The sequence below is a fragment of the Ceratocystis lukuohia genome (genome assembly GCF_044167205.1).
Source record: "Ceratocystis lukuohia strain C4212 chromosome Unknown Supercontig3_pilon, whole genome shotgun sequence".
Classification (NCBI taxonomy): domain Eukaryota; kingdom Fungi; phylum Ascomycota; class Sordariomycetes; order Microascales; family Ceratocystidaceae; genus Ceratocystis; species Ceratocystis lukuohia.
In genome coordinates, this window is record NW_027263522.1 from 1460836 (window position 1) to 1475554 (window position 14719).

Sequence of the window (14719 nt, forward strand, 5' to 3'; positions counted from 1 at the left end):
TCCAATTGTCCAGCGAACCTGCTCTGCTGCTCTCTTTTTTCTCCAAGCCACTCTCCTTCCTCTTTTCTCCCCTCCCATGCCCCCCCATCCGTCCCCTATGGCTACGCAGGCACCATGAACTCCCTCAACATCATCTCTTCCCGCGTGTCACCGCAAAACTCGCCGACCCCATCGCGTACCAACTCGTTCAGCTCACTCGGTCTCATGCGCTCCATTGAAGGCCACCATGGTCACTCCGCCTTAGACGACACTCCCGAGTCCGATGATCCCACTATTGATGCCAAGTTGCAGCCCATACAACTCAACGACCCAGACTCTATCTCAAATCTAGCGCATGCCTCAAATCCGCTGACCCAATCCGATCCCCCGTTCGATGCCTCCTCCGACCCCGCCCAAAACATAAAATCCGGGCCATCCCCATCTAATGCCACTGCGCTCACAGCCAAGACCTCCTGGCTGGCCGTGCCACAGCGCATTGCGTCATGTGTCATCGGCTCCTTGCGCTGGATCTTGGCCACTATAGCCGCCCCGGGGTTCTATCTCCTGGCTTTGTTCTACGACAAAACCGGCCGCTTCCGCCCATTACTGCCTTTCCGAACCCTGTTCGACACCCTAGGACTGGGCTTCTTGTCTGGGTCTGGAGCCTCCAAGTCCAAGACCGGCGAAAAACACTCCAGGCCGCGGTCCGCTAGCACGCGACACCGTAGGAAACCTACCTCGACATCGACATCGACATCCTTGTCCTCGCAAGCCCGCTCTTCGGGCGCAAGCAAACGCAAATCTAGCATCAGCATGTCCTCCGACTCTGATACCCCGTCGCGCCGCCGATCATCTGCCACTTCCCGCCCACGTGATGGCTCGCAAGACACCTCAACGCCCTCTCGTTCGATCCGCATAAAAGTGCAGGCTAGCGACGAAGCCCTCAAAGAGCGCCGACACAGAAAGACTGGCTCGTCTGTCTCCCGAGCTAAGGCCAGTGGCGATGGCCTTTCTGCTGACATCTCTGCGCAAATCAAGTCTCCTACATCACAGGCTGGCAGTGCTATAACAAAATATCCCCGAGCCCCTGCTCCGCCCCGACCGTTGATACCCCGCCGCCAGCCTTCATATCTCAACTTTGAAGAGCCGCCATCAGAACACCAAAAGACTTTGATCCTCGATCTCGACGAAACCCTGATCCACAGCATGTCTAAGGGCAACCGTCTTGGATCCGGCCACATGGTCGAAGTCCGTCTCAACACTGCCTTTGTGGGCATGGGCGGCCAGATGGCTGTTGGCCCACAACACCCAATTTTGTACTATGTGCACAAGCGACCGCACTGCGATGATTTCCTGCGAAGGGTATGGCAACTACTTCTACTTTCCCTTTCCGGCTCTTTAGGCCTCTCTGGATCTTTCACTAACCATTGCACTTGGAACTCGGTAGATTAGCAAGTGGTACAAACTCGTTGTCTTCACGGCTTCAGTGCAAGAATACGCTGATCCTGTCATTGACTGGCTGGAATCAGAACGCAAGTATTTTGCTGCCCGCTTCTATCGCCAGCACTGTACGTTTCGGCAAAACGCGTTTATCAAGGACTTGAGCGCTGTTGAGCCGGATCTCAGCAAGGTCATGATCTTAGATAATAGTCCTCTGAGCTACATGTTTCACCAGGGTAAGAAATGGAATGAATTACATTGTCTTTCCCTCAGGCCTTCACAAGCTGACTAAACCCCCAACCCTCCAAAACAGACAATGCTATCCCCATACAGGGCTGGATAAACGACCCAACCGATAACGATTTGCTGAATATTGTGCCCTTGCTTGAGGGCCTACAGTATGTTTCTGACGTGCGGGCTTTGTTGGCCCTGCGAGGCGGCGAAGACGGCCAGCATATGGCTTGACCTGGTCTTGAATTGGCTTAGCCGAGGGCTAATTGGACCGGCTTGATAGGTAGAGTATGGGTGAATTCAGTACATACAAAGCGTATTCCACATTCCGGGATTTATAAAGATTGTTTGCTTTTTTTTACGTCTTAATCGCTATTATTAATCCCATTTCCGTTTGGCATTATTAAGTTGGTCTTTGGAGGCCCTAGACGCCGAGGTAATCAAGACAAATACAGGTATTGAGAAGCGTCTGCGTTCTGCTATCCTATCAGTATATTTCTGGCTGCCTATTCTCCTCGATCGTGTGTTGATCCATTGCAGCACTGTCCTGTTTTGTCTTTCTAGTTATGATCTCTCCTGTTGTGCGGTGCATTATAGATGGGCTGCTTAAACCAATCATCAGCAAGGCACGAGACTGCTTCCCTATAATTCTTGACATCTCTTGTCTTGTTTTGAAGAACTGCGAAAGCATAAACTCGCCATTCCATGTCTCACCTAGACATTGGTTGGAAATGCAGCTCTGTGAAACTTGATGTCTGGGTGATGAAGAAGCTTGTATTACACCATGCTATGCTATACACAACTTGGTGGGTATATTAGGCGGTATAGCAAGCGGTATAATACTCATGTGAACAAGCTCATAGAAACGTGCATGTGCCGTCATGTAGTGACTCCCTTTAGGTCATTTCTATGCTCTCGGTGACGATGACCGATCAAAATTGAATGCCCAGGTCCATATTCAATCCTTCGCCACCGCAGCTAGTAAGCCAGTCCAAGTTGGAATCGTCGAGATTCACGTTGCCCGATCCGGGGACTAGTCTGCTTATTATATGATGTAGCGTAGCTGAGCGTCAGAGAACAGAGGCACGACAGAGGCACGAGGGCAGAGAATAACAATCATAGCCGCAAATGTAGACCATACAGCATGGTAGTGAAGTTGTCCCCTTCTTCTTCTACTTGATCCAAGAAGACGGCCAGGGTACCTGGTCTGCGCATGACTCAGTAACTGGCCTAACATGGAATTTAAGGCGTCATTCATTGCAGCTTTGTAGTTTTAACGTGATTCCTACAACCGCTTAATACGGATAAGGGCAAATGCACTGTACTAGATGACGACATGGAGGCGAATCCGCACTAACAGCCTAGTATACCAATTTGTATGCGGATCTGTTAGGAACTTACACCTCAAAGCGCCCTGGGATCCCTTTCCGATTCCATTGCAGGTGAATTTATGAATGCTAAAGCAATGCCACTCGCCCTGCTACATTATGTGGGGATTACATCTAGACTAAGACATTGACAAGAACTGGCTACAGTGCCCTTCTCCTAGGTACTGATCATCAATAATATATGAGGAAAAAAATAGTTTCCTTACGCAGCGCAAGGAGGCTTCACAGGAATGCTATGAGCTCTCCCACATGCGAGTTAGTCATGGCTACAGTTATAGTTACAGTCGGCGGCAACTACTGCAAAGTTGACGGTAGCTCAGCCCGCCATGCGCGGGAAGCACACGCATCTTATGATAGGAAGCTAGGGAAGGAGCCTACCGCTTTCAGAAAAGGCGGCGATCTCCCTAGAAGGAGGGAAACAGGGAAGAAGAAAGGGCCCGGTCTAAGTTGGCAACTACCTAATAACACGGGAAGTTCAAAATGCCGAAGCTACTGATTGGCCGAGCTGAGTTACAGGCTTTGGCAGCTTCCCTTTTCTCTGCATTACTCTGTTTCTGTTCCGCCTGCCAGCTAGCTAGTCAGTCAGCTTCACACATAAAAGCCTGTAGCCCAACCTGTCAACGGCTCTCATCTTTCTCCTCCTTTTCTTGTCATCATCACTGTCGCCATCACCATCTAATCATTCCTCTCTTAAGTCGTCTCCTCTCGCAATAAACTCAAGACTTCTTGCTACCACACCACTACACATATAATTCAACATGGTTACCAACAGCTTCGTTCCCGTCCTTAGCTGTAAGTTCCTCCTTTTTGCTTCATAGACTGCCAATGGTCTTGGTGGCGACACTGACTATTGTCAAATATCATCCGTTTCCAATGCTAACCATGGCCCTCTTTACTACAGCCGGCTTCCCCAAAGTCAAGCCCTCTGCCATCCTACTAGGCACCGTTTTCAACCATGCCACTGAAATGGCCGTCCTGTCCCCCATCTTCGGCGAAACCTACAAGCGTGCCAAGGTATCCAACACTAAGGAGGAGTTCCTGAAGTCCAAGGAGGCTTCCGGTGCCGCCATTGTTTACAGCAGCTCCCTCGTCGGCTCTGCTCTACAGAGTTATGGTGTTGGTGCCCTGATCAACGCCACAGGTACTCTGAGCTACACTGGCGCTGCGTATCTAGGCGGCCTTGTGTTCCTGGCTACGTCTGCCCCTGGAGTAAGTGTCTGACATTCTTGTATCGTGACGATGTTTCATCGCCCTAACACAGCGTTCTTGTAGTACATCTCTCAATTGTTTGCCGAGCGCCGTCCCCTCGATACCGTTGGTGTCAGCGTTGCTGCCAAGCTTGTCGAATCTCTAGGTTTGTCTCTGCTTCTCACCTGGTGGGGCACCCGGGGTGATCCTCTCGACAGCTTCTTGCAGTAAATGCTCGCAACAAATACGGCGTTGATAAAGTTTAGTTTTCTCAATTGTTAGTAATGTGTAGGAGGAGCATACAAGCGACGCACAAGATAGTTAATGTTACGCATAAGTGTGCCTCTGAATAATATTATACAACTATTCAATGTGGGCCTTGGAAGCCAAGTCAATCATCCACCAGCACTTCAACAATACCAGTGAAACTTTGTAGAGGTTAATACAAGAGACGGATGCTTTAAAGTTGCAGCAGTAGTTGAATTTGCTAAAAAAAAACTATCGCCTGTATATGCCCATATGCCTTTAACAACATGAATATCAAATGCCCAAAACGCCGTATCCGGGATCGATGGATTACCAGTTCCAACCCTGTAACACACTAGTTTAACATCTCTCCCTCAGTGGAAAGGGGAGAGGAAAGCAATTTAGTCTGCGTGTACCAAGTGCAAGCCTGTGTACAATATGCAGATACCACTGAGATCCAACAAAAACAAACAGCCCCCTCACCACCGAGAGAGCCCGGCATCGCACGAAATAAAAACAGAAAAAGAGCTCAATGAACACACAAAAGGGGGGGAAAGCAAAGGCAACCAAACAGTCAGTGAAATATGCGCCCGTACCTCTTCACGTTTGTAATGAATAGGTTAAGTGGTGATGGGAGTTGGTGTATGTGTTGTTCTTTTTTTCTTGGTGGTTCACCAGAAACACTGCTTAGCTGCCTCCTTCTGGATCAGCTTAACAAGGCCCTGGTAGACCTCGGCGTAGTCCTCAGTGTCATCTTCATCCTTGTCCTTGGACTCGGCAGCCTTCTTGCCAGCAGGACGCGACTCCATGAGCATGACGACGGAGGTGGGGCGCTTAGTCTTGGCAGCAGCGCCGAGCTCGGCACGCGACGTGACAAAGATGAAGGGCACATTGTGGTCCTCGCACAGCACGGGAATGTGTGAGATGACGTCCATGGGCGAGATATCGGCAGCAATTACCACAATGCCAGGGAAACCGGTGTTGCTCGGAGAGGCGGCGGCGGACTTGCGCAGGGTCTTGACAACTTCCTTGACACCGCGCTTGAGAGTGTTGTTGCGGGCAGCTGCAAAGTAGATAGAGTGATAGTAGTTAGCACACATTCTCCAGCATAGTATTTCATGCGGTGATGGGAGTATTGATGGAGGCCAAGCCTATACATAGCCAGGTCTAGGGGGTGGTTTAGGCCAACAGAAAAATAAGGTGACAAACAACGTACCTTTGCGCGTAGCCTTCAGCACCTTCTTCATAGCCTTGTCATCGGCCAGAGGCAAAGCGAAAGGAACCAGTGACGCTTTGGCGATGACGGGCTTCTCGGCGTCCATCTCAACATCCTCAGCGGTAGCGGCAGCAGGAGTCTCAACAGAGGGAGACTCAGCAGCGAGGTGCTCCTCAATGTGCTCCTCCAGCTTGCCCTTCTTGTCCTTCTTGTCCTTCTTATCCTTCTTGACAGCCTTGTGAACGCCCTCGGTTTCGGACCGCTTCTTTTCCTTCTTGTCCTTCTTCTCCTTCTTGGGCTTCTCGGAGGCCATTGTGTCTAGATGATGAATGTACGTGTATGTATAAAACGAGGAAATCGAGATTGAGACTGTGATGCAAAGCAATCAAGTGAGAAGAAGAGGGTTTGTTGTGAATGCGAGAAAAAAAGAATTAAATCAGGAATTAAAGCAAAAAAAAACTCCCAATTTCTAAAACAACTCGAAGATTTTCAGAAAAAGAATCTAAAAAGAAACTTTTTTTTTCTGTTATCAGAGATGCGCCAATCGCCCAGATAGGAAGGCGGTTTGAAGTGGGGCCAGGCACAGCGCAGAGTCTGATCGGATTATTGATATTCCGAATAGCTTTCGCACTGTCCCAGACACTGTGAGAAATTTTATGAAGTCTGAGGTTGCTGACTGATTCTTAGCCTCTGGTTGGTGGAGACACTAAAAAGACATGTTTGAATCGGCTTTTGGTGAGTTGGTTGATGAGATTTACCAGCACTATAGCGGCGTGTTACACACATGCAGAAGTAGATCCATAGGGAAATTCTATCTAGTTGCTCAGAACCATACTGAGCACTTGCAAGGCAAACACGCTTCATAACGGATAGATTCTCCAAAAAACAAATATATCCATGGGCAAGCAAAGATCACATGAAGGAAATTTACTGAGGTGTACGTGGGAAAGATGCTAGCGCAGTCTATTATAAGTTGCTCAGAAGCCAGCGATATGAAAAATGATGTACAGTTATGTTTTTTCAAACAATTAATCCAGTTGTCCAATTGTCGTTGGCCCATTACTCTTCGTCGCTAAACTCGGCACGGCCAGCCTTAGAGTTCAGGTAGTGGTTGCTACAATCAAAAGGAAAAAGCAGTTAGCACATGTGCACGGAAACTAGCAGAAGAAGGAGTTGGCGTACCGGTGAATAGCCCACTGCATAGTGTAGTAGCCGACAATCATGGGGGGAGCCCAGTACAGCACCTGGGACGAGAAGCGTCTCCAGACGTTAAAGATGGCGTCGTGCATGGCACCAGCCAGAGGGTTCTGGCGGTTAGGGGCGACACCGTAGGTAACAATGCCCTTCTGCTTCATGTTGTCTGCAATGACGCGGCGTTAGTCTCGTCGTCCTCTCTAAGGCTTGTATTTGTTGTAGCCGGTGCTGCGTCCTATCTGCTCCAGACAACTCTAGTTGACGCCAGGCGGCAGTTCTCATCGGCCAGACAGTGCGTAACAAAACGAGGTAGCTGGCTCGTCGATGCATTGATTTGGCGGCGTGCAATGGTCTACATGTTCGTCGAGTTCTATAGGAAGTCGCCAATGGTAGGTTTATACATACTGATATGACCCCACCAACCAAGGAAGCTAGAAATCAGGTGTTAGCATACTGCGACTCTAAAATGCGCGGTATAGGATGCCGTTGTTCTTGGAGTCTACTGCAATTCACAACTACCAAAGGACAGGCCGGTACAACGGAAAAAAAACATACTGAGAGTTGGTGCCAAGCTTGATGTTGGCACCACCCAGACGGGCCTGCGTAGGCTGCATTTTGACTGGATATTTGAAGAGAGATTGGAAAAAGTCGTAGGGACAATCGAAGGCAAAGCCGCGCAGATTTGAGTGCGATGAGCAAAGAACTTGGTTGTTCGCAATTCTTCAAATTGTCGTCGGTTCTGGCCCCGTTCCGAGAGAATTCAGGCCTGTGCTAATTGGACGAGTTAAAACGTGATTCCCGACCCAGATTCGTGGCTCTTTTCGGACTAGTCTGTGATTAGTCATCATGCAAAACTACGTAGCCTTGCCTTTGCTAGGGAAATACAGCCTTGGAATGTGCTAGGCCAATTAGCGTTAAGCAAGCGGGTCATAGGCTCTGCAGAGAAAGAGAGAAGATAGTGAGAGCGCAGCTGATGCAGACAAAAATACACTGACGATATAATTGCTTGAGCTCTAGACAGCTACTGTACAGCATCCACACGCCCTTATTTGTGTACTCTTCAGTGTTATTTATCGCTGTGATACCCTTCCATTGTCTATTCTAGCGAACAAAAGCTCCTTAACTACAACAACATCACCCCACCACAACCACACCAACCACATATAACCAAACACGCCATGGCAAACATCCTCAACTTTGCCTACCGCATGGCCGTGCCCGCGGCCATTGGCGTTGCTGCCATTCAGTCCTCCCTGTACGATGTCAAGGGTGGATCCCGTGCTGTCATCTTTGACCGCCTGAGCGGTGTCAAGGAAGATGTTGTGAACGAGGGCACTCACTTCCTGCTGCCGTGGGTTCAGAAGAGCGTGATCTTTGACGTGCGGACAAAGCCCCGCAACATTGCCACCACCACTGGCTCTAAGGACCTGCAGATGGTCAGCTTGACACTAAGAGTACTGCACCGCCCTGAAGTCAAAGCTCTGCCCAAGATATACCAGGTAAGTCGATAACTACTAAAAGAGAACATCAAGAGCATCGCGATAGCTAGCATGCTAGAGTCAGACCACGACCAAGCGCTTTTACTAACATACTTTCCTTTCCCCTTCCTGACAGAACCTCGGCCTCGACTACGACGAGCGTGTCCTGCCGTCCATTGGCAATGAAGTCCTCAAAAGCATTGTCGCCCAGTTCGACGCTGCCGAGCTTATTACACAGCGCGAGCAGGTCAGCCAGCGCATTCGTGATGATCTAACGCGCCGTGCCGCCGAGTTCCACATTGCCCTAGAAGATGTCAGCATCACCCACATGACCTTTGGCCAGGAATTCACCAAGGCTGTCGAGCAGAAGCAGATTGCCCAGCAGGATGCCGAGCGTGCACGCTTTATCGTTGAAAAGGCCGAGCAAGAGCGCCAGGCAAATGTCATCCGTGCCGAAGGTGAGGCCGAGTCTGCCGATACTATTAGCAAGGCTATTGCCCGCTCTGGCGATGGCCTCATCCAAATCAGAAAAATCGAGGCTAGCAAAGAAATTGCCCAGACGCTGGCCCATAACCCCAACGTCTCGTATCTGCCCGCCGGCAAGCAGAGCGGCCAATTTCTGCTGAATGTTGGCAAGGCGTAAACTAGTAGAGGGAGGAGGCGGCAATTGTATTAGTTGCAGGTCCCAGGGGGGGAGACGGGGGAAGCAGGAGGGCATGGTCATTTGGCGGAATCGGAACAGCCGTTTGTACAATTAAGAATACTACACACACCACACCACACCCAGAATATGGCGAGAGACCAACCAAGTCCACTCACATCTGTATAATACAACACAATAAACAAGACAAAAATCACTTCGCACACTATGTTTAGCAAGACCTTGGCAAACAGGGCTGTCCGGTCGTTTGATTCTCTGCGGTCAGCACCATTTAGCTTCTACGGCGGCGCCACAAACTCGCCATCTTTCAGCCGCCAGCCCTTAGCCTGCATGGAAATCCACTTCTCCCTGACCTTGACTCTCACCAACTCGCCCGATGCACGTGCATCCTCCGCACTATCGTGGCCTTGGCCTGTCCCATCGTCGACCTGGATCTTGCGATTCAAGTGTGTTGATGCCAGGACCTTAAGCCCCATGCGAGACGGCAAGCCGCCGCGAGTTGGGTACAGCAAGACAGTATCGATTATCTTTGGATGTATAATGCGCGTAGCATTCAAGTCGTTCTCGAGGCCGTGGCCAATGAGTAACGTATCAGGTGTGATTAATGCAAAAAGCAGCTCACGTGCTGCAGCAGGTGAACTGACGATTTTAAGTTGGCTGCTACGCACGGCAGTTACGTTGCCAGGTATAGGTGCTGCAATAGGCTCTTCAAAGCCATCCCACGGCTGGGCGTTTGCCATATCCTGTGGGAAGACGCCAGAGTAGCGTGAGTTGAGGTCTAGAATAGCACCTTGTGGCTGCACGAGGACATCGAGGATAATGGCGCCGGATGGCCAAGCTGTGGCAGTCAAACGCACGAGCTCTATGCCATTCACTGTATAACACATTTCGCAATCAAAGCATACAGCCTTGGCGTCTGTGGCTGGTGCTTCATTAGGAGGTGTCTCTACGAAAGGAAGAACATGAGCCAGTCGGGGCGTATCCGTGACTTTAAATACATGGCATTCTTTAGTTGTACATCCAGGGCTATCGCCCACGGCCTGGTTGCAGCAACGGAACTTTCGGTCTCCTTTAGCGCGAGTCTTGCCAGCAGTTGAGACGGGGCTCGTCCAGTATAAGCGGCCATAGTGATGAGTACAAGAGCCACCAGACGTATGGGATCCATCTTCAAGACGGCGGTCTGGGAAGACTTGAAAGCGCTGTTCGCAGCGGTCGCACTTTTCCCAGCCTTGGGACATCGCCATAGCTGCTGATGCTTTGGCAACATCTGCCTCGCTAGGGGGAGTAGGGACATATCCATATTGAGCTAGATCACGAATGGGTGTTTCAATGAGACCAGCGATAAACACTTCTTGTTCCGGTGTCAGGCCGGTATCAATAATTTTGGGCTGGTTGCCATCATCGTCTTTCGGCTTAGGGGGGGCCTTGGCAAGCTCGCGTTCCTTGAGCCAAGCCTCAGTAATCATTTTTTTGTAGCCAGAAAGACGGGCACCAACTATATTACGGTACACATTGCTTGGGCCAGCAGCTACGGTTCCCTCTATATCTACAGCCATTTTATTGGCTTCGTCTTGAGAGAGAAACAGCTCTATTCTGGTGGAGTGTGTATCTCGCAAAAGTCCGTCAAGGCGAATGAGCTCGGCATGAAGCATTTGGATAACCTTAAGTCTTCCCGCAAAGCCAATTGGATCAGCAGCCACAGTCTTGGGAGTAAGAAGAGCGCCCTTTTGGGGTCTAGGTGGTGCCTTGAGAGGAACCGGTGGTGATTTAGGTACTAGTTTAGATGCAGGAGCAGTGGATGTAGCAGGCTGCTTAATGGTCTTCGGGGGGACCCCCGACGAGGGCGCAGAGGAAGCACGTGATTCTAGACGTGAGCGAGGGGGCTTTTGACGTGTGGCGGGGATATTTGAAGCAGCAGAAGACAAATTAGAGGAAGCAGGACCAGGCTTTCCTAGTAATGAAGGAGCCCTCTGAACTGATGCTATAGAAGACTTTGGCTGAGCCGGTAAAGAGGCAACGTTACTGCCAAGTCCATCCAGGCTCTTGGATTGAGACTGCTGCAGCAAAGCCTCCGATTTAGACACAGGCGCAGTATAAGTAGCAATATTGGCTACTGGCACAGCCGGCTCGGGTTTCAACGGCTGTTGTGACGTCTGTTTAGAAGAATCAGACTGGGACTGTAGGTTCGTGCTGCTTTTGACGCGCTTAGCTAAAGGCCCATCTGCGGTGACTGGAGACTCAAAGGACCGTTTCTTAGAAGCAGGAGGCTGTGGTATGGTGCCGACTTCGCCGTTAGACTCGGGAGGGATATTCTGGCTGTCATCGGAGCGATCAGCATGGCCAAACAAGCATTTAAATGCAGTGCATGCCGGGCCAGCCGGGCATGGGAGATGCTTGAGATTCGGGAGAGTGGCTGCCATAGTGCAGGGAGTGTGAAATGCGGACAAGCAGGAGGAATACAAAGATGTCCAACGCGTGGGAAAGAGCCGCGTGTAGATGTAGAGAGCACGTGATAAGCGATAAACAAGACACTGGCGGTAGTCTGGATGTAGGTTTGCTTGAAAATGGGAGGAGGTAAAGAGATAAAGAGGATGATTAAGCGCAAGATGCAATTTCTAGACCGCAGAGGAAACTCGTCGACCGAAGAAGCAAAGCATCACCGCATTGGCAGCTTCTCTATAGAGAGCGCGATATGGAGTCCCTGAAAAGAATGATGCAGAGAAGCAAAAAGCAACAGAAGCTACACTATAGCAAAGACATGCAACGGCAGATTTTGTAGCAAAAGGCTGAAGAAGGGTATCTAGTTATCAAGAAGGCTACAAACTAATCTTCAGAACCTCTTTTAGGCACTGTCTGCTCGTGAAGATGACGTTGAATTGCCAAGGCTGGAGGGAATTGGCAAAGGGAAAGAGCTGCAAGGCTACAAGCTTCTAGGGTTGACAGAATGGCACTGCTGTCAGATTATGCTGCCGGGCCGCTACAAGTGCCGATCCAGCTTGCCCCTATATTGGTAGGTTTTGCCGTATAATAGCCGAGCCCTTGGCTCTCCCTCCAACTCCTCAGCGCTCAAACTCTCCAGGCACTACCTACATCTCTACCTAACAAAATATAGGAGCACTTTACTTGCATACAAAACTCAGGCCGTTATTGGCTATTTAGACTATCAAACACAATGTACAAGACATACCAAGATCGACGTTGTAACCCCCCAACCCGGGAAGCCTGAGACAACGAAATAAGGTCCTCGACAATATGAAGAACTAATCGAATGCACTGCCTCTCTAATAAATGGCAGTAGGAATTCCTTCGCTAAACCATCGTTGATTCTGTTCAGCGCGGTATTCCGAGGCCAAACCCCCCTTCAACATAATGGCAGCTAGTCGCACGCAGGCAAATGCAAGCCCTAATATACTGGTGTATACTGCGTGCTTGTACGCACATGTGTACGATGATCGTAGCGTTGGTGTAGACCATACATAGCATCCTCATAAATAAATGCTGCTAGGCCAGTCGGCTGTCAATGTCGTCATACAATAACAACGTTGACAAGCTATGATAACCATATACTTCGAGTCCTTGTGCTACTGCTACTCTAACCCCCTACTAAGCTCTTTTCCTTGTTTCCTTTCTTGTTTTCGAGGTCTAAATCCTGGCTCAAATCAACCCCAGCCAAGCTCAGCCACGCTTAGTTGCTCAAAAGGGAGTCTTCTTGTACTTATTTACTGCATAAAGAAGCGAGACAGCAAGTAGGCATCCAAATTCTTTGGGCTAACGTCAGCTCAAAAAGTCTTGCTTTGTCATCTATCCTACATACCAGGGCCTGTGATACAGCACTCTAGCAGAAATGGTCCAATAATTGCGCCGCCGGATTCTTCGTACCTAACCACGCAAGACTGGTGCCTTTCCCGACCCCATACAAATACGCATACATGTCTCCTTTTTAGTACTTTCCATCAATTACAAAGAGGTATTGCGTATAACATTACACGTCTTTTACCCTTCGGAGTTGTCTTCTTTTACTGCATTAAGCCAGGACCTAGGCTGTCAAACTCTCTTCCCCTTAAAAGTCCGCTATTTCTCGTTCAATTAAAAGGCACGAAACATACGTCATCATGGCCAGCTTAAGTAGCGTCGATATACAAGCGAGCCACCTGTGCGTGGTAGTTCACGGCGTATGTCTCCCCTGCCAACTGTCAGGCTATTTAGATTACTCGCTAATCCTCCCTATCTAGCTTTGGGGCAAACCCATTCACATGGCCAGTGTGGCCAAAGCGCTGCGAGCCAAGTTCCCCCAGGACAAGCTCCATCTCCTCGTTGCTGAGGCCAATGCCGGAAGCTTCACATATGATGGTATTGACAGGGGTGGCGAGCGTGTGTGTGCCGAGATCGAGGCTGAGGTTCAGCGTATCAGCGACCGTGGCGGCAAAGTCCGCAAGTTCAGCATGGTCGGGTATTCAATGGGTGGGCTTGTAGTCCGCTACACAGCGGGATTGCTATACGCGAAGGGCTTCCTAGACTCCGTCGAGTGCATGGTAGGTTTCCCTCCCCCCTCCATCTATTTTGTCTACTTGTCACCCGTACCGTCCCTTACTGATCAATTTGCTAGAACTTTACTACATTCGCAACACCACATCTAGGCGCGCGAGCACCAGTCAAGGGTGCTTTTAGCCATGTATGGAATGCCATTGGTTCGCGCACAGTGTCCATGTCGGGCCGTCAGCTATTTACTATCGACGACTTCCGCGAGACCGGCAAACCACTCCTCAGTGTGCTTGCCGATCCTGGATCGATCTTCATATCAGGCTTGAGAAAGTTTAAGAACCGCACACTCTACGCCAACATCACCAACGACCGCACAGCCGTCTACTACACCACCAGCATCTCGCGCACCGACCCATACCGCAATCTAGACATTATCAAGCCGAACTTTGTCCCAGGCTACGGTCAAGTAGTTCTGGATGCCAGCAAGCCGCTGACGCCACACGTACCTGAGCGAGTGGCTTTATCCGCCCGCATCTCAGCCTTTATACACTCTCTACCGTTCTATGCCACAATTAGCTTACTGCTGCCCATTGGCGTAGTCATATTCCTTATCAGCTCCATATTCAGCACCTGCCGCAGTTCGCATCGTATCCGTTTGCATGAGTTGGGCCAGGGCGGGGTTGCCATTGAAAAGTACCGCCCCCCGTTGTGGGTGCAGGGCATCCGCCAGGAAGTAGCACATGCGTACGAGGCGCTAGGTTCAGTGCAAGGCGACCAATTCCTAGATACTAATGCCAGTGGCGGTGATGGTGACGAGGAGGCTATGGACTCAGATGACGCGCGGATTATGACACGCGAGCGACGAATGTCAATCCCCGCGCAGCCGACGCTAGCACTCACACCAGCGCAATTCTCGATGATCGATTCGCTAGATGCAGTGGGCTGGCGCAAGTTCCCAGTGTGGATTCATAACGACCAGCACACGCATGCGGCAATCATCGTGCGCTTTGAAAAAGAGACGTTTAATGAAGGCAAGCTGATTCTGCAACATTTTGTACAAGAAGAATTTGAAATATAGCCGATGCGCTTTAATAGAGGCGAAATTCCCATATGCGCAAAGGAGGCCTGTTTTATAGTTGTGAGTAGAGCGTAATGAATAGGCACAAGATACATCGTCATATATGCAGATAGAGGCCCACTCTTTTTCATGTTCATC

General features: G+C 50.0%; 7 protein-coding genes across 7 annotated transcripts; 4 read left to right on the plus strand and 3 right to left on the minus strand.

The window, feature by feature from the left end:
* Positions 1–114: 114 nt before the first annotated feature.
* Positions 115–1884, plus strand: HOO65_030396 (dullard-like phosphatase; the record flags this gene model as incomplete). The annotated part of the gene is made up of 3 exons (XM_071002082.1): positions 115–1341; positions 1427–1655; positions 1733–1884. 3 exons carry the CDS (start codon positions 115–117, stop codon positions 1882–1884), a joined length of 1608 nt encoding a protein of 535 aa, XP_070860075.1.
* A 1912-nt stretch (positions 1885–3796) lies between these two features.
* HOO65_030397 (uncharacterized protein) lies at positions 3797–4457 on the plus strand (the record flags this gene model as incomplete). Its single annotated transcript, XM_071002400.1, has 3 exons — positions 3797–3830; positions 3940–4247; positions 4311–4457. 3 exons carry the CDS (start codon positions 3797–3799, stop codon positions 4455–4457), a joined length of 489 nt encoding a protein of 162 aa, XP_070860076.1.
* Positions 4458–5143: 686 nt separating this feature from the next.
* On the minus strand, positions 5144–6001 carry HOO65_030398 (40S ribosomal eS12 domain-containing protein; the record flags this gene model as incomplete). The annotated part of the gene is made up of 2 exons (XM_071002344.1): positions 5144–5535; positions 5689–6001. The coding sequence occupies 2 exons, from the start codon at positions 5999–6001 to the stop codon at positions 5144–5146; spliced, it is 705 nt and encodes a 234-aa protein (XP_070860077.1).
* Positions 6002–6747: 746 nt separating this feature from the next.
* HOO65_030399 (Cytochrome b-c1 complex subunit 8) lies at positions 6748–7496 on the minus strand (the record flags this gene model as incomplete). The annotated part of the gene is made up of 4 exons (XM_071002381.1): positions 6748–6802; positions 6871–7048; positions 7288–7313; positions 7438–7496. 4 exons carry the CDS (start codon positions 7494–7496, stop codon positions 6748–6750), a joined length of 318 nt encoding a protein of 105 aa, XP_070860078.1.
* A 564-nt stretch (positions 7497–8060) lies between these two features.
* On the plus strand, positions 8061–9003 carry HOO65_030400 (Prohibitin-1; the record flags this gene model as incomplete). Its single annotated transcript, XM_071002325.1, has 2 exons — positions 8061–8381; positions 8497–9003. The coding sequence occupies 2 exons, from the start codon at positions 8061–8063 to the stop codon at positions 9001–9003; spliced, it is 828 nt and encodes a 275-aa protein (XP_070860079.1).
* Positions 9004–9299: 296 nt separating this feature from the next.
* On the minus strand, positions 9300–11441 carry HOO65_030401 (RNA exonuclease; the record flags this gene model as incomplete). Its single annotated transcript, XM_071000392.1, has 1 exon — positions 9300–11441. One exon carries the CDS (start codon positions 11439–11441, stop codon positions 9300–9302), a length of 2142 nt encoding a protein of 713 aa, XP_070860080.1.
* Positions 11442–13133: 1692 nt separating this feature from the next.
* Positions 13134–14581, plus strand: HOO65_030402 (putative lipase; the record flags this gene model as incomplete). Its single annotated transcript, XM_071002180.1, has 3 exons — positions 13134–13193; positions 13254–13553; positions 13628–14581. The coding sequence occupies 3 exons, from the start codon at positions 13134–13136 to the stop codon at positions 14579–14581; spliced, it is 1314 nt and encodes a 437-aa protein (XP_070860081.1).
* Between the last annotated feature and the right edge of the window lie 138 nt (positions 14582–14719).